At 40.1% G+C, this 19724-nt stretch overlaps 1 protein-coding gene across 1 annotated transcript; it reads left to right on the top strand.

Moving 5' to 3' along the window:
* The first annotated feature begins 23 nt into the window (after positions 1-23).
* Positions 24-18383, top strand: LOC119744354 (low-density lipoprotein receptor 1-like). Its single transcript, XM_038220237.1, has 7 exons — positions 24-200; positions 8950-9333; positions 10581-10682; positions 11529-11654; positions 13510-13653; positions 15612-15767; positions 17285-18383. The coding sequence occupies exons 1-7, from the start codon at positions 86-88 to the stop codon at positions 17413-17415; spliced, it is 1158 nt and encodes a 385-aa protein (XP_038076165.1). The 5' UTR covers positions 24-85; the 3' UTR covers positions 17416-18383.
* Positions 18384-19724: the final 1341 nt, after the last annotated feature.

Below are 19724 nucleotides of genomic sequence, written 5' to 3'. Positions count from 1 at the left end.
TTACATGCGGAATTCATTGCACATGAAGTTCGCAACAACAATCTACGCACGAGCAATTTGTGATCTGCAGACTGTATACTTGAAGATGATAATGACAATGGCCCATCAAGACATCAATATGCCAATATATTGGATAATGTTAACGGCGGTGATTGTTGGTACATCTGTTGCCATCGATCATTGGCCTGATTCATTGTATGGTAAGTAGTAGCATAGTAGTAGACTACTCCTAGAACTATGAGGCTCCACGTACAGTACTCCACTACGTGGAGCCTCATATAGGCCCTAGGCTAGCTCTACTGAGCGTTGAATTACGGGTACCCCTCCATACAAACGCTCCACCGATTTGCCATACTTTGGTAGCACCATGCACGGTCGTCATGACGGTATGCATTTTGTGCATGCCCTCGCGAGGACAAGGCCCAAAAAACTGATAAAGAAAATACAAATGAGGAAGACAGTAACCCTGGATAGATCCACACATTCATGACATTCCATATGACCCCTCAAATTGTTTCAAACAACCGGTAATTTTGAAAAAAGAACAAAATAGTCTGAACTTACCGCTCACAATTAAATGTGTCTGCCGAGTTGCACAGTCTATTTCACTGACATGACTGATGCATAATTCATTGCGCGCGTGTGTGACGTCACTATTGAAGAAAAACAAGTCGCGCTTACTCAATAGCTGTTTTATGTAGTCATATGTGCCCCGCGCCGTCTGACTGTGGGTTTTTGGTGCGGGGCACATATCAGTACATGAAACAGTCATGCACTAATATAAGGTTTACCACTCGCATCACAGCTTTGGTACTGGAACCGCAACCAATAGTGCATGAAACAGTCATCGGGTGTTACGCTTCCGCGTGACGTCATGCGCCAACAGCCAGCGCAGCCGGCAAAACCGAGTAGTTGACAGCGATCGCTCTCTGTGCCTGTTAATCGACCGCCATTCATTGTACACAATTTTGTTTGTGCACAAACCAATTGCGGTCCTGGCCAATCCAGCAAGGTTGTCAAGTTAGCGGTTATTCCTCCTGTTTTCACTGCAATTGTAGGCTGAATCTTCATCGTGGATCGTTTTTTACTTCAAGGACCTGTGTAATGGTTATTCCAGGCAAGTTTGGGGTGAGTTGCAGTTGCAATTAGTGTGTAACGGGGACAAAATTGAACATTTTCCAAAAATTTTTGCAAATACTACAAGTTACGAGAAAAATTCGCTCCAGCCCTAGATGACAACCCAATGATAAAACTCAGGGCTGGGTAACTCCAGCTAGTCCTGCCACAGATTTATATGCAACTTTTTCCGCTCCACGTGTATACATTTCCATTAAGTCGAGTTGTCCCGAGTCGAGTTGTCTCAACGGTCGACTTGTCTCAACGGTCGAGTTGTCTCAACGGTCGACTTGTCTGACATTCGTTCTAGGAGTAGTAGTAGTAGACCCGTGAACGTGGCGTTGTATACAACGCCACGCGCTTCCCTCGGGTAAATTCAAGCGAAAGCTACTTATCTTTTGATCCGCTACATACATGACATATAACCAAACCATGTATAATTTTGCCCATAGGTGAATCATTAATCACTTACTTGTTGGGTTTCCTGTGAATTTCCGCGAGTGTTGGATCTGGCATTGCCAAGAAATTTGTGTAAATTGAGGCACAACTTTGTCACAACGAATGTTTTCAAAATGATCAGAAAATCAAAGACAGGCATGACACTCTGGTACCCCGTGTTCCGCATGCGCAAAACGGTGAAAGTATCACCAGTGGGTACCCGACTATCCATCTTACATGGCAGGATGACCGTAATACCATATGAAATTCTGCTAAATCTACTTCGAAAGTCTGCCAAATCACCCAGTTTATATTGCTGTTCCATTGTCATGATTGTGCAAGGGTTTGTTTTCAGGGATTTTCAAAAAATGAAGGTTTTTCTAGCTGGAGTTACCCAGCCCTAAATTTTATCATTGGGTTGTCATGACAACCATGACAACCCAATGATAAAATTTAGTTACCCAGCCCTAAATTTTATCATTGGGTTGTCATGACAACCATGACAACCCAATGATAAAATTTAGGGCTGGGTAACTCCAGCTAGGTTTTTCAAACCAAATGTGCCATAGGCTATTCCTCTAATCTTTTTCATTTTCCATCAATCATCTTCATAATTCTGCCAAAAAAATATTCTGCTGATTTTCTGTGCAACTGATTTTTGTATGCAAATATTCTGTCAAATGTAGCCGAAATTCGGCTAGAACGGTCACTCCATCTTAGTAACTGCGGATCACAATAGAGTGTTTTTACTATAGACTGAAGCGTGGCTTGTTCACGGGTCTAGGTAAGTAGTAGTAGTACTACTACTCCCACTAACTGGGGCGCTAAGAACTCCTTTTTTGTCATTTGGGATGTTGGTCTGTCGTACTAGTACTAGTAGTAGCCATGCTAGCGTCCCACTACAATAAGGAAGTATTGTCAATGTTACAATTTCAAACTTCACCACAAAAAACACGAAAAATACCTTTGAAAGCACCTACTGGCATCTCCACATGTCACAGACGAAGTAATGGGGCGTCAATGATCATGATGATACTCACAATTATTTTTTGGGTTGCAAATCCGTGAAATTCAACAAGGCACTATAGCACAGACATCATTCATACAGCGATCATTCAATAACGTTATCTCTGTGATAACGCATTGTCTATGGTAGTACAGATGTACACCATGTACATACATTAACATGACAAAACACTTACGTGAAGCAGGGGCCAGGACATGACCGTAACCTGTGTCAAAAAACAAACTCCGCATGTACCAGTAGATCGGGGGATGCACCTACGACTGTCCCCCAATCTACATCACAGTACATATGGGGAGTTTGTTTTTTGACACAGGTTACGGTCGTATCCCGGCCCCTGCTTCACCTACGTGTTTTGTATGTACCGTACATATCCATATGTCTGGATAAAATAACCGGTCTACATTTCAGCACGCCTACCTGAAAAAATGTCTTGACCCACCCTGCTAGTGCTAGCCCCCCCCCCCCCAAATATTGGCTTTAGAACCGCGCCTGCTTACAAGTTACAACCGATATTATCACACTAGTAGTACAATGTAGTAGATTAAGCCACTTAATTATTACTACATGTACTAATACGTTTGTTTGTGTGTTGAAAAGGCTTCAACAAACAGTGACATAGCCGTTTTGAAGGGATAACGCCATCTTGCTCGAAATCGTGATTGCGCAAATAACATGGCAAATGGGCACATGTGACCCACGCTGAAAATCCGTAACGTAAAAGGCATGGGGAGTTCAGAACTGTTTTTTTTTCCATGAAAAGAACACAATTTCAGATACAGAGTTTTAAAAACTGATATTGAACATCGAGCTGTCCGTGGGTAAAAATAAAAAAAAAAATTTGGGTCTTGATAAAATTATATGGTCGACAATTCTTGACTCTGTCCAATCTGGCAATGGTACATCTTTCAATTTCTTTAAATTGGCTAATTTTGACCCGCATTTGAGTTGGCCGGCATATGAGTTGGCCTGCGCACGAGTTGTCTCGCGTATGAGTTGGTTCATTTACGAGTTGTCTCGCGTACGAGTAGACCAATCCGCATACGAGTTGGTTCGCGTACGAGTTATCCTGTTTTCAAAACTAACTACAAATACTTCTACAATTAGAAGGCACTCTGTTCTAGCATGGTGATTTTTCGGGGGTCAGTACGCTATGGCTTTTAGAAATGCACTTTGATAGACGAAATACCTTCATCTGGAATTCCAATTTCTGAAACACAAATCCACCCAAAACATTGACAAGGTTGATCCATAACTCTGAATTGTTTTAGAACCATTGACATTTGGATCATGGGACAATCTTTTAGGTGGAAAATTTTAGTTTTTACTCACCAGCCTTGTGTTTCCGATCTGACTTTTTGGGTGGATTTGTGTTTCAGAAATTGGAATTCAAGACAAAGGTATTTCGTCTATCAAAGTGCATTTCCAAAGGCCATAGCATACTGTCCCCCGAAAAATCACCATGCTAGAAGGCTAAGGGAGTACCTTCTAATTAATTCTAGAAGTACTAACCACAAATGCAGGCAGATGCTTCTGGGCCTGCCGAAGTTGAAAATATTACTTTCAATATTGCTTTATTGGTCTCCCACTGTCGCCAGTACTTAAAGTTATAGTCCATCATTTGTAATTTGTGCATTTTATTCGTTTGAAGCAACAAAAGTGCTCAAAATCTAAAGAAGGGTACTGAACAACTAACCTGATAAAGTTTCAGCTTAGCTTCAGCTGTATATTCTGAGACAGCATTCTAGGATCTCCATTTCAAATCAAAAGTTGCTGAATCATGTTTTGAATTGTGCCTAAATTCAGCGTCCGAGACACGTTTTCGCTGAGCCAAATGCAGCTACGCGATGTCGCGCACTGATCTGACGAATTATAGCAACCGGGGGTGCATGTGCGTCGTGCCAATGCTTGCGCGCGCTTCACCGAATAACAAAACGAACTACTAATTTAAATTTTCCTACAGTGCGTCTTAAGAAGCACCATTGGAAAGGCCTTCTTTCGTTAATTACTTCAAAATGACAGCTTGCCAGAAAGAATAATTTCACAGGGAGTTTAGTCCCCTTACTATCTTTCAACCGAGTATGTTTTTCAACAATAATACGCCAGCTATTTTTCGGATAGCTGCAAATGATGGACTATAGCTTTAATATGTCATAGATAATACGTTGCAATTTCTACAGAGGTGTAAAACTTACGGTGCAACCAAAAAGACACGTCCCATTAGGCCTATATGTTTGATTTGTTTGTCATAATTATTAAAATCTGACATCTTGACAGTTGTCTCTGATTTGGATGATTAAAATAACAATATAAAAGTGGGACAGGTCTACATTAAATAGGTCAATACGTAAAAAATGTATTTTTGTAAATAGGCCATAGATGTAAATTAATCTTGAAATTATGAAAAGTGTATTGGCATTGAAAAAAGAAAGGAAAAAGAAAGAAAATTATTGAAAATGAATTTTCTCTAAAACCAAGGAGTCTAACTCATTAAAAAAAGAGAAAATATTGATTGACATGGCCCGGACAGCACAGATTTTTAATAAGGCATCCCCTGCGTAGAATTAGAATTAGGCAGGATTTTTTTCTACAACGCCAAAACTGCACACTTTGGAATTCTGTGGTTGTTGCAACAAATAAAGAGATGTCGCTATGGTGGATGATCGCAAGCCAACAATATAGGCACAAGTTTTGTTAAGGAAAAGAGTGGTTGCTGTGCTATTTTTAAGCTACTTGGTTGCAAAGCCTTAGGCCTATCTGCGCTAAAATAGGAGCATCGAGGATACAGCTTTTTCATGTTTTTGATATGCGCCTACCACCCCTACTCCCTAGCCCTCCCTGGATACGTCATGTACATGGGGCACACTACTGCCTTTCCATCATGTAGTACATGTACTTGTGGAATAAGAAGGCACCTTTCTTCTAACGGAAAGGTGCCTTCTAATTCTACAAGTATTCCTATAGTACATGTACGCCAATGGTAACCAGGTGGTAACAATTTATACAATGTAATTTGAGTGATTAAAATATCCACCCTTGGGCATGAATAACATGACCAAATCCCGACATTGGACCTGGGGCAGAGTGGAGAGGGAGGGGGGACATTTGATACGCAAAATCAGTCGGTGTGATCCTTCGCTCTGCATCTTGTCTTTCTTGATTATGTTAATGTTGATGGATGGTGAGGTGCTGTGGTCAAACGGTTTCGGTGTTCGACTCGTGTGCCATGGTACAACGTACATGGGTTGGAATCCTGACTGTGGAAATGTGGTGCTTGTGCTCTTGAGCAAGGCACTTTACCATTATTGCTTCGTCCTTCGGATGCGACGTTAAGCAGTGTGTTGTCACGTTAAAGAACCCAGTAACAGTTATCGCTAAGAGAAGGGGTTCGCCCTGGTGTTTCTGGCTGCAGCAGCTTGTAAACCCTAAGGTGCTACATACAATGTACATGTAATGGTGCTACACAATGGGTCTCATATCTCTCATGTACATGTACTTCATTCACCTGTCTCTAATAATAAACATACATTACCTGTAACTCCCAGCGCCTTGAGTACCATATTTATACGCCGTTGCGTTAATGCCTGAATAGGTTTCTGCAACGTAGCCATACAGATACAGATCCAGATGGCAGCAAACATGGCAGCTTGTGCACAACCTATGACAGGTATGAGGCCGAGTACCATTACCATGGAGGTAGGAAACAACTCCATGCATGCAGTTACATGTACATGTAATGCGCCTATCAAATGTTTGCAAATCCCAACACCCATACCATTTAACTACAGGTGCAATAATGATAATCACTTAATCAGTTGGACTCCACAGAATGCTTGTGATGCTTGTGTTGGAGTTTGGCTGGATTGTAATAATCGATATTTTTTTAACTTGATTACTCGATATTAGTTTGATATCGATATCGCCGATAACAATTGTTTTAATCATTTTATATCGACATTTTTGTTGTTGTGTTTTTACTTTTTGTTTAACGTTTGTTGTATATTAATATAAAAGTCAGCGGCAGCTTGTGCTTAAAATAAATACATCGCGAAATGTCAAGCAGCGTCGCTTTGTGCTGTAGCTACGTTCGCTGGAATTTGCAGTCTCCCCCAATGTAGAACCTCAAAAGGAAACGCCCATTCTGCATGTTCTGGGCAAACTATCCGTGCTGAGATTTGTTTTAACATAATTTAGCTATCATCTAGAGAATAGGCCTACCGTGGATAATTGGAACTTAAGATTTTTTTTTTTAATCAAAGTGTCATCTTTATGGTCTTACATTACATCCAATTACATGGGATAATCAACATATCGAATATTCTCGATGTTGGATTTCTGATCAATGGATTATTGAAAATTCTGATTTTGACAGTGCTTTGCTGGATTGGGATCTTTAGGGTTAGGCCTAATTAAAGCTTGACTGGTTCTTATACCCCCATGCATGTAGATTTGTGCACAAATTGCATGGTTGGTTTGGTCATCCAATCCCAAGAATTTCAGAAAGGTGTATTCATTGTATTGTATTGTCACTAACTGCAAGAAGTCGGCCAAGTACTTCTAAAATAAAACGGCGATAAAACATACATGTACCTCAAAACACGAAGCAGCCATTCACCAAGCAAAAGATCGACTTTAACCAAAGTAAAGTGACTAAAATATGAAAAATATTGATTAGGCGAAAAAAAAAATATGTTTAGCGTCCTGCCTTTTTGCAAAAAGGAAGCAGCTAGGATGCCCTTTTTTTCCTCCCTCTGAAATGGCTATCCTATTTTTCAAGATGTCCACAAATTGGTGTTGTTTTTAATGGCCGCCATGGGCTTGGAAAATGACATTACAGCTTTAAATGGGCTAGATGCAACAGATAAAAAGGCCAAAATGATGTCACTGTTGAAAATTTATCAATTTTTTGGTTAAAAAACAAACAAACAAAAAGGGAGCCGGCCTCCAAAAAGGAAGCGGATGGGGACGCTAAACATGTTTCGTTTTGTTTTTCGCCTTATTTCTGTGGCTTCTCAGGAAGATCCGTCCAGTGCTGCTGTTCTGGCTGTGTTGTGTGCTTGTGTGCATGCGACTGTGCCAGTCAGGGTGACCAGATAAAAATTGAAAAATCAGGAATCAAAAAATCTGCTAGATCATGCCTCTGACTCAAGCACATGGTCTAGCAGATTTTTTTTTATTCTCGATTTTCAACCAGTGGCCGAACCACCGCTGTTCCTGAGGCTCACAGTGTGACATAAGGTTTATGAGCATGCGCCACTTTTTCCGGGCTGTGCCGTAAAATGAATCATGAGCTCGTTCATAAAAACAAATCACTGAGAACGGCCTTCCAAAAAAACGGCTCATGATGCATAACCAAATTTTAGAAGGATTTTTGTCCTATTATTAGTAAAAGCAACATGACCTATGAATAAATACATGTAGCTGCTCAAATACAGCGTGTGTCAATAAAAACGCAGGATTCAAAGCGATTTTTTTTTCTGAGAAAATTATGCTACTGGTGTGCCTAATTTGATAAGGATTTGATTGTCCATAATTTCATCTTTGACAAGATTTCTTTTGGTGGAATTTGGACTTTTGGTTCAAAAGTTATGACAAGTTTTGTGAAGCCCTTCTGAAGCGGGTTGGTCTGATTCAATGACCTTAACACAACGACCAGTTATGTACAATGCAGGTATGCATTGAAGACAATTAAACCAGAACAAAACTTTCTTTGAAACAACTGATGATGTAAGTATCACTTAAATTTAATAACTGGACTATCATTGTTTCAAAGCATCATGAATTATTGACTAATAACATTGATTGTGGACTAAAGGATAAATGTAAGCCTAATCCTGCCACACATGTCCTTCTTTGTGATCCACAAATACTTTCACCTGTACTGAATTCAAACCTTTCATTAGGTATGTGTGATTTCACAAATCAGACCAGCTTGGAATTTATAACCCTTCTTCAATGTACTCTATCTCTAGACAGGATTGTCCAAATGAGATGGGATAAAAAGCATAGTGAAGAGAAGGAAAGGTACACGTACTTTGAAAAGAGGGTTAACATTATGATGAATAGGGGTGGTTTATATTCTTAATATTTTTGTTTCTAATCCTGCGTTTTTATTGACACACGCTGTACATGTACCGTTATCCCAATATCGTCCCAACTACATGTACATATTTTCCTACATGTATGTGTAGTTGGGATTATCACAACTATTGTTAGGTATCCCAGCTATTGTTAAGAATTCCCCAACTATTTTTGGAAAGCTGTCCCAACTTTGGTAGTTAATTGAGAATATACATACACTTGAAGCTTGTACCACTGATACATTTTTTTTCTGTATATATTTTTTTCTTCTGTTGTTTTTGCACCTGTAGATGGCTATGACATGGTTGGCTCAACATGTGTAGTCTCCTATACATCAACTGAGTATATATCATCATCTAGGGGTGCTCTGGTCTACTCGATGATTGGCTCCCAATACTCTGTAGGAACCTGTTACTACATATTCTATACGGCTGATGATGGCCGTCTCCTAGTGGATGCAGAGAAGATGGGCTTAGACGGCACCGGAGCCTGTCTCAACTTCGAGGAAAGCTCAGATTCCTCATTCAACAGGAGAAGGCAGTTGGCAAGGTATTGTGGGAATACATTGTTTCAGGTAAACACGACCAAGCGGTACCTGAAGATCAAGTTTGATTCGTCCTCATACACTGACAAGGCTGAGTTTCGTCTGGTTGTATCACCATTCTTTGAAGGCGGTAAGAATGAAAGTTTTTCAGGTTATGCTCAGCCATTTGCATGCAGTGTTGAAGTCTAGTCCATCAGAATTCCTCACAAGTCACACACATGTGAGGTGTGTGAGATTTTTCAGACTTTTAAACACATTTTGGAATATTTTAGCAGTCGATTATTCAACACTGCACTTGACCGGATATTCGAAACTTGCCGATCAAGTTTCACACACACACGAACTGCAGCTGCCTTCCTCGCTGGTCAAAACTGTCGTACAAAGCGCGCCGGTGAAAATTTGCGTGCGACAATGTATATTATGGGTCACTGAAGTATTTTGAAGTAAGTACCGGTACTGTATAACTGTCCAGGGACTTTAACCCAGCTAAAAGAATGGGACCAATAAATAGGTGTTGACAAGAAGTTTACTGTCAACAAAAAAGTGGCATCTGACAACAAAAATGTAACTTCACAATTAAAATTACAACACAGTCAAGTGGCCACATGCGGTTTTTTTTTTTTTCGTTTTGAATATTCAAAACTGGCAAAAAAAGCAATTTGCATATTCGTTTAAATATCCGGTAATTTTGGGACTTTTTTAATTGTGAGGCAGTGCGTGTGAAGAAATTGGATTAATGAAATTCTCTCTCTTATTGTCCCTCCTAAGTGTCCCTTTCAACCGTGCGCTTTAATATTGCCCTTTCATTGCCATAATGATTGCAAGCATTAACATTCCAAGTGCTATCAACAAATACTTGCCGGACTTCCGAACCGACCATTTCAGTTCGGTTCCGTTCCGTTCGGTTTGGTTCGGTTCAGAAGACCAAGTTCGACTATTTTTAGTTTGGTTCGGCGGTTCGGCTGCAGCACTATTCTATGGCCGGTCACTGGAGTAGATTCTGTGCTTCAGGCCTAACACATTGATTCTAGCTGCTGAGGCATAGGGTACAGCCATAACCCAGGCCTGGCGCGCTTTATGTGTACATACGTCATTAATATTCATTGTGTATGTATATGTATGTACTATGTACATGGCTGGGGACAGCTTGAGACAGAGAGAGAACAACAGATTCATGGTCCTCAAAATGAGAACAGTCCTCACATGTACAATGTATGTTCGTATACTTTTTGCTTAGTCAATGGTAAGTGTTATACATATATTAGTAAAACATAGAGAAACACAGTGCATGACCGTTTGAGTTTAGTTTGTTGCACTTCAAAGAACTGCATTGTGCAACTGACTTATTCAGCTATATACTCCCTTTCTATTTTACAGGTGTTTCCATCGAAACCTTCAATTGTGATGATGGGTACAACATTAGCAAAGACATGAGGTCGGATGGTCATCAAAATTGCCCAGACAATAGCGATGAGAAGGGTATGTTTGGTAGAAAAAGTTTTAAGGTCATTTAACCAACTATAAATGTTGTGTAAATACATAGCTCCGGTGAGCACTGCTTGAACTTATTTTCATCATATATTATTCATTTTGCTAAAGATCTTCATTTTCAAGGCATTGACCTAAACATCTCAACCACCCTCCCGGACAATTTTTAATCAGTATGCAGGTTACTATTGATCCCTGAACTGAAGTCAGTGATCAATAGCGATGGTTGCATTGTTGTGGAGCGGCCTGGCCTTCCACAACATTTTTAAAATCTTTTTCGCACTAAGTCTTGGGAATCTTGCAGCAATGGCATGAACGCTGTTTAAGAAAATTAGACCGCTGGTGTAAATATTAACACATTCAAACAAAACGGCGGCTTCCCAAAATGGCGCTCAGGGGTATCACTGCGTTCCATATTAGCAATGCTTGCTCACCGCATGTAGCACGTATGTGACATGTGTACAACCCTAGCGCGGAGGTTATAAACTTGTTTTTTTTAAAGCTGGGCATTCTGCAACAAACGTTAATTATTGCGCGCGACTGACTACAAACCATGTCGCCGTAGCCTAGGAAAAGTAAAACAAAAGTTAAACGGCGTACAGGATTCCCAAGAGGGTAGTACGAGCAGGCATGCTGGTCTAATCGTGCCGTTAGATATGCACTATCCACTATTGATCACTTGCGTCTTGGGCCGAGATTACATGTAGTTACACACTGGATTGCCTTTGCATCCAGCTTTATGCTGTGTGCTTTTTGCCAGTAAAGAGTGTGTGGGCTGACCTGTATTTTTAAGGCAGAACTTTAATTCTAAGGCCTTCTGTACCCTGTATCCAACAGGTGCCTCTGCATTGCCCTGCTCAAGTCGTATGTTATCCTGTGGTGAATCAGGACCATGCATCGCCAAGGACTGGAAGTGCGACAGAATCCCTGACTGCCCAAATGCAAGCGACGAGGAAGGCTGTAGTAAGTCCAGAAGACATTCAGTACAAATAAAATCGGCTGTGTACGTGTACGGACTCTGCTGTGTGCACAGTACAGATAGTCTAAACAAAGCCTCATATTCATGGCAGATGGTGAATTTTGAGTCTGAAATCGGCCAAATTGTCATTGGCGTGATGACTTGTGATGTAGGGGGTTAACTAGGTAACAGAGATGAAACATGTCTGATTTTAATGGGAAAACCAATTTTTTCAGCAAACATTTTTATTTTGCAATGATTTGTCCCACAAAATTTGATCTTTTAACAATTTTTCCACAAAATGTGATTTTATTTCAAAGTTGATGAAAACGGCACATAAAATGTATCGTGAGCGTAGTTTTTAATCTCTTTCACCAGTGGTAAATTAGTGTTTCTATGGTAAGAACACCTTGGCCAACACTGATTGGAATCCTTTTCCTGCTGGATAAAAGGTTAAACATTGACCTGTTACATGGAAAAATCACCATGTCACACGGTAATACAGTGTGTGGTGTGCTGGAATTTACTACCTTACGGAGACATGCACACAATAGGGAACAAAAGATTGTATACGTCTCCACAAAAACATTTCTATAGATGAATACGTCTCCACAAGAATTTCACAAAATAGATATATGGATTTTACTCAAAAACTAGGAATTTCCAAGGTAGGTTGATTTGTCGCAAATGGAAGAGTTTTAGAAAAGGGATATTTAGTCCAAATTTCAGCCCAGGGAATTAATTCTGGTTATAAAATAAGAGCATTTTGAAACTTCAATGTCAAACTCGAAAACTTTACTACACGAGAACAAAGAAATGTCTCCACAAGAATACAAATTCCAGAACGTGTGCGTGCGTGCACAGCACATGATGACACCGCGCCACCCGCTCTAGCACATGGCCGGCTGGGTGCGTACGTGGGTAGCCACATAAACGATCCAATGGATAAAATCCAACATGTGCAATTTTTGGAGGTTTCACATTTAGTTGTACAAAAACGTAACGCTTTAAAAATCACGAGGATTACCTTGAGGATGGCAACGAGGGTATTTTTTATACATTTCACTGGCAGTTGTTGGAAGAAAAAGACGATAATGCCCAATTTTTCCCACGTATGTTAGTGAAGTTTGGTTGAATCATGGACAAGAATGATGCCCTTGTCTTTTGGACTTTTTTCTCAACTTTCTCAAGTGAGAAGTGAACTGTTTTGTTGATGAGTCCATTACTCTAACCGTAATTCAGGCTTTATTTATTCTTATGAAAACACTGAACATTTTTCTCATAGTAAAATTAACAGGAGGCGGTATCTGGAAATTGGGCATGAAGTGTATTGTGCATGTTTACATGTACATGTAACTGCAGCACGGCACAGATTGGCACCGGTCGGCACTAAAAAAAATCAACAGTCGCAAAAGTAGAAAAGTTTCAGCTTCTGTGAGGTGTTCCACGACAATCACATGATTTCTCAGTTTTGTGACCTGAGCATTATTTTTCTGCTTGATGCCAATGGTTCTGTCGTGACGCAAGCAAATCGTGGGTCGACCTGAGGCCGGCTTTAGAGTGGGGATACATGTATCTACATGTAACTCAAGATCAGTGTACCCTTTTCTCTCCTTTAACAAATACCAGTTCCGTTAGACGGTGTGGTATGCGGTAGCGGTCTACGCCAACATGGTGCGTAACGGGCAAATAAAACCCTGCCAATTACCGATTTGATTTCAAGTCGACTCACATGTAAATGCTCATAAGGACCAGTCAAATTTATAATAACAAACTCGGCCAACAACATGCATGCTTGATATAGGATGTCCTTGACTTTTTTTTCACAAGTTTTTTATTATTATTTTATTTAATTTCCAGTATACAAGTGTCCTGGTAGTTCCTCCAATGGGGAATCTTATCAGCTGGAATGCCAGGATAAGAGTGGATGCTTCTCTCAGTATGAGCGATGTCGTGGGAATAGCTATAGCGAATGTGATGACGGATCAGCAAATAAGTACTGTGGTAAGTTGGAGGTTGTTTTTAGGAACTTTGGAGATACAGGTTCATGCACTTTACCATCTCTACTTAATTAGCTCTGTCCACACTGGACATCTTTGTGGTAAATTACACTTAAACAATCCAGTGTTCTCCAACCTGTAAATATAACCTGGTGCCCCGCCATGCTTTCTGAGGCACCTGCCAAGCTTCAAAAGTTACCCACCATGATTAAAAACAAAGGAAAAAATAAATAAAAAAGACAAACAAGTGGGACTACCCTTACCCTCCAGGGTATATTTTGGCCAGAAACTCTGCCAAAAGTAATAACATGCAACACTTGTCAAACTGACTAGCCTGCCCACTGTAGCAATCCATCAGATCAAAAGTCTCAAGGCCAAACTGCATCAGAGTCTCTGGTCACTGATGTGTTAAAAAGATGATGCCGAGCCAGTTTTGTACGGTACTTAACTGTTAGTGTTACTGTGTTAGAAATGGCCTAAAAGCTGTTTTCCGTACATAAATTACATGTTCATCTGCAAATAGCGCCCCCTAGCATAAAGAAATGAATGACTGAAAATTGCGCCCCTAACATAATTATAGGGCCCCCCCCCCCCCACCTATTTGACGGCGCACTGACCTTTAATTTTCAAAGTTGGAGAACACTGACAATCATCGCTGCACAGTCTTTAAAATGGCAGGAGAAAGCTGTCAGGGCACATTGTGCCGTTCACATTACACAGGCTGATTCACGCTGCGCATGAGTCAAAAGTCAACTTGAGGAAAGTGGTCAGATTTTACCCATTCAGATTTTAACCATTGGGTTGGTAAAAACAAAAAACACTCCAATATGAACACGATACTCATATACTGGTGCATGTTTGTGGTGCTATTTGCTAATATGCAAGGTAGAAGTTGATTTCACCAAACTCATCATACCTTTAGATACATGCTTTATGGCCCAATTTAGCACTTGCAGTTCTCTTGCATTCAGCTGTAGCTGCATGTACATGTGTATGATGGATTTTCCAACTTGGACTTTCAGTAGTCATATCATAAGTGACATGCATTGTATGAGTACTTTGATAGTAATACCATCCTGTTTTACATATTTCATGTATTTTCTATTTGAACAATAAGCAGCATTGCAAATTCTGTAAAGAGTTCCCTTTGCCATTTGCTATCGCGGCCATGAAAACATGTGCGTAACGCACCAAAGAAGGTATGATGAAAATGTGGCAACCAGTCTATACAAACATGGCATATGGCTGACCAACAGTGTAACACTGCAGAATGTACTGCGATTGCAGGTCGGATTGACATCGTAAAATACCAAGTAAACATCGATGGAGAAAGAAGATTTCTGCAAGTTAATTCCCTGAACTTGATCTATCTTGTCTGTGAATGTTTTTTTCCGTGTTCATGAATTTATTTTGAGGTTGTACCGCTCGTACTTACAGCGCATGTTCCCTGAAATTTCCTGCTGCAGCATGAGGTTCATCGCCCACCACACACAGTGCACCATGCACGCTTATACCGCACGATATATGGATAGTGTTGGGCAGTTTCCCGTCCTGACTATCGTTGTGGTAAAAAAAAAAAAAAAAATTAAATAATTTAAAAAAAATAAAATTAATAACAATAATACCGGAGTCTCATCATGGGAGTATCAAAAAGGACATCTCTTTCTACTGTAGTCTGTCAAAGATCCATAAGCATTCGAGTTAATACCATTTGTAACCTGAGATGACTTGGGTCAAACAACTTTAACGGGGGGAGTATTTTCAATGTTGAAGCAAAACGCAGTCCAGTCAATGGCGGCATTGACGCCATCTACTCTTTACACAGCACAACAGTGCGCTGTAGTTGAGACATCAAGGGGATTCCCTTTCACCCGAAGTTCCCTTTTCCCCACTCTCCCCTGCATGTAGGACCACAAACTATCCTAAGAAATCCTACCATCCATTATCTTTGTTAAATTGCAGATGCTTGTGATGGCTATAATGATTACTACTATTTTGCAAATGAGCCACACTTCGATTCGTACTGTCCAATGACCCGAACTTGCATGACAGCAGAGCAATTCTGTGATGGCACGACAGACTGCCCTAATGGAGCAGATGAAGAATACAACTTATGCCGTAAGTATCTAGGTTCTATTGCACCAAAGGAATATGCTGTGCAGGTATTTTTCTCGTATTGTCCCTTCGCTATTGCAAAACTTTGTGCTTGTAGGCTCACATGGGGCAATGGGGCCTAAACTTGAACATTTTACGTGTGAAGAAACTGCAAATAGTTTCCTGCACACACTCGATAATATTTTTAAGTGTTTGACCAGCATGTGCAATTCCTGTGCACATTTCGAATATTCAATTGAATTCAACGTTTGACTACTTGAAAACTTAATTGTTCAACAGCCCTAGTGACCTGTGAGCAAGCATGGGATGATTTAAATTATATCCTGACATACAGATCCTTGTCATATGATTGGTGGAACTCACATCAGGTGACATTCATAATTGCTCCCATTCACTCCGGGGCCCAAAAAGTCCCATTCTCCCATGGGGAATGGGTTTTACTATTCAACAGTTAGGATCATCCTTGTTCCATGGCGCGATATTTGTGAGCAAATGCGTGCTGGTGTGCGCGTTGAGCCAGTAGCTAGGCCTACAGAGTTGGGTTCAAACATTTCGTGAAGGGGTGGTTTAGAAGAGAGAAATAAATTTCCCACGAATTTCGTATTGAAATAGATGTGCATTTTAACTGTAAATCAAAAGACAAGGATCTATGTGTCAGTTATATAAAACAAATATTGAGTGGCTTTAAACTGTTGAATGGGAGGAACATTATTGCTTGGTAAAATCTGGACTTTTCCGTTTCACTTGGCTTGGCCTCGTGAAATAGAAAAGTCCCAATGTTACCTTGTGCTAATATTCCTCCCATTTCACTCTGAGCCACTCAATATTTTATAACAGTGTACATGTACATTGAATTTACATGTACCCACATGGGACAGTCAGATTAGACTAGATATCTCCACTTAAAAGGGAAGATACAACATTTGCAAACATAAAAAAACCAGAATGATTACATTACTACAAAATTCTTTACTGGAGTGTTAGGGAATGACAGTCTAAAGCATTCCATACAATCTTGACTCCTGGTGTGCTGACATCTTTAAGTAAAGTGGTATTTTTGTATCAATTTCCAACGCTGGCCGGCCGACCAGCGTCGGAGAAAACTAGCTTTTTTTCAAAAACTGCTCAAAATAGTTCATATTTAGTTATTCCGCATTTATTTGGCAATTGATTACACACCTGTGAAGGGGTACCAAACCAGCTAGACTGATTCTCTAACCTTATAATTCTCCAACGTCTATAAATTGTTTCGTTCATCTTAAGTGGGTCAGGGAACCAGACAACAAGAACATGATTGGTTTTCTCGGTTTTTCCAGCATCTACGAACCCAAAACGTGAAACAAGCCAGTGTGGCAATAATTTGCTTTAACATACTATTCCTCCAAATCCATTTATTTCTGAAAATTACAGCAAAAGCAAATGTTGTATATTCCCTTTAACCTTCACCATTTTGTCACCATATACATGTACGTGTACACAAATAATTCCATTGTTTTTCCCCTCTTTCCTTACTTTGTCAGATCCCAGCATTTATTGGTACTGGACCGGGGGTCAACTGGCGGGCCTTTTCATCGGTTTCATCATTTTTACAGTCGTTGTCGTCGTCGTTGTTGCCGTTGTGCACAAGAAGTGTCGCAAACAAGTGGGGTAGACTAATTTACGCATGACGACTGCCATCTTGGGCCTGTTCCTACAAGTCTTGACAATGATCATAATTGAGTTAATGGCTCTAATATGAAAGGCACCAGACTACATGTGTATCTGTGTCAGGTGCATGCTTGACTGTCATATAGACTTAGATGGAATAAAAACCAAGCTGACAATTGTCAGAGTTTACTTCAGTACCCGATTTAGTACTGTCTAGCAGATTTTAACAATTAAATGTAATTCTGGGTCTTAACTCTAGATAGTTAAGAGGCACTTCAGGATTTGTTGTGTAAAGTTTTTTAAGGACCCTGTCTCCCCAGCACTACAAATAAACATGCTTTCAACAACAAATCTATAAAAGCGTAGTTCACAAGCTATCGTATTGTGTCTTTAAATTGTATAAATAGTGGAAACCCTTTTGGGTTCTATTTTGTACAGTGCACGTTTATAAAATACATGAGTAGTTTATGTTTTTTCCTGATGCCTTTGAGAGCTTTTGCTGACAATGTAATGTCTGTGTCAGCTTTGGCACTCTCTTCACTGCTGTAGGGTCTCTGCGTGTATGAATTCTACGATGTACGATTTTCTGTATATAAATATAGACTTGAACTGTTTTTGTATATTGATAATGTGTTGATATTGAAGATAATGCAGGTTTTATTCATGTTATAACTCTGTCATGTAAATGCACTAAGGGAATATACAACATATGCTTTTGCTGTAATTTTCAGAAATTGATGGATCTGGGGGTTAGTACCGGTATTTTATAGCAAATATTGTTACACAGACTTTTTTGAAGTTTTGTGTTTGTAGATGCTGGAAAAACTAAGAAAAAACAATCATGTTCTTGAAGTTGGGTTCCCTGACCTCCCTTAAGATGAAACAGAACAATTTATAGACGTCAGGGAATTGTTACGTCAGGGAACCAGTCTACCTGGCTTGTACCCATTCATAGACTTGCTGTAATTGGTTGGTTGCAAACAAACTGAATATGGTAAATTGCGGGCAGTATTGGGGGAAAAGGTCATTTTTTTTTTCCAGCGCTGGTTGGCTGACCAGCTTCATACAAAAAGAAACCGATACAAAAATGTCACTTTTCTTAAAAAATGACAGCACATTAGGTGCCATGATTTTACATGATTTTTTTTTGATGTTTGCAAATGTTGTACATTTCCCTTTTACATTTTCCTGAAACTTTTCATTGTATGGAGTCATAGACTACCCAGCTGAAACGTATATTTTTGTAAGCCTCTTGTATCATTTGGAAGCATACAGTGTAGATATGTCAAACATATATAATTTCAACAGATGACTTTCAACTTTTGGAAACACACCTTGCAAATTTCACATCCATGGTCGCTTATAGGTCAAACACATTTCCAGTGGGGAAGGGGGACAAAACTTTTTTTTGGGGGGGGGGGGGAATGCGCCCCAATCCCCTACCCCTGGCTATGCCACTAGAAAAGGCCAAGTAAAACATAACAAATAGTCCTTGTAAAATGAAAAATCGATAATCATTATTTATTAATATTAATTAATTTTATTCGGGGGGGGGCAATGCGCCCCAATCCCCTACCCCTGGCTATGCCGCTACAAAAGGCCAAGTAAAACATAACAAATTGTCCTTGTAAAAAAGAAAAATCGATAATCATTATTTATTAATATGTTATTGTTTATTATTGTTTGAATGGTGCCATGTTTGGCACGTTGTCCCAGCTCACCAGAGCTCTAATGTGAGGGACAGTGGGACACCAATTTGCACATTTTCTCGGGAGTATCTGTCGCCAACTGTGCACATTACTAATTTGTTTTGAATGTGCACAATCCTGTATCCCTTCGCGTGAGAGTCGGAAACGGCAAGCAAAGCGTTGTTTCTCCCACTGGTCTCCCCTAACTCTTGTTCTGTATTAACTGTCTAGGGGGTACTGCACTTGTGCACAGAGATCATAGACATCGGTAATTATTTGAGTCTGTTGGTCAGCAACAGTACTGACATGACCGCTTGCACGGTGTACCCTCGCTGAGGACCTGTTTTATTTGTTATTTGAATTCAGTGACTGTAAAAGTACACACTTAACCAAAGGCCTACCCTCGGCTATGACGTAAGATGCAAGGAGTCTATAGGCAATGGGCTTTATGTGTAGAGGCCATCTTAGGGGTCATTTTTATTAATTTTATTCAGTAGCAGTGAATGCATAAAGGGTTCACTCATGCATATCCCAGCAAAATAAATGCCAGGCCCTCTAAGATGGCTGCTACGCATAAGGTCTATAGTATATGTACAACTGTACATGTAGTCTGTCATTATTTGCA

This window comes from Patiria miniata, unplaced genomic scaffold, assembly GCF_015706575.1.
Source record: "Patiria miniata isolate m_02_andy unplaced genomic scaffold, ASM1570657v1 HiC_scaffold_12, whole genome shotgun sequence".
Classification (NCBI taxonomy): domain Eukaryota; kingdom Metazoa; phylum Echinodermata; class Asteroidea; order Valvatida; family Asterinidae; genus Patiria; species Patiria miniata.
Note: the sequence above shows the minus strand (reverse complement) of the source record. Positions and strands in the feature narration are given on the sequence as shown.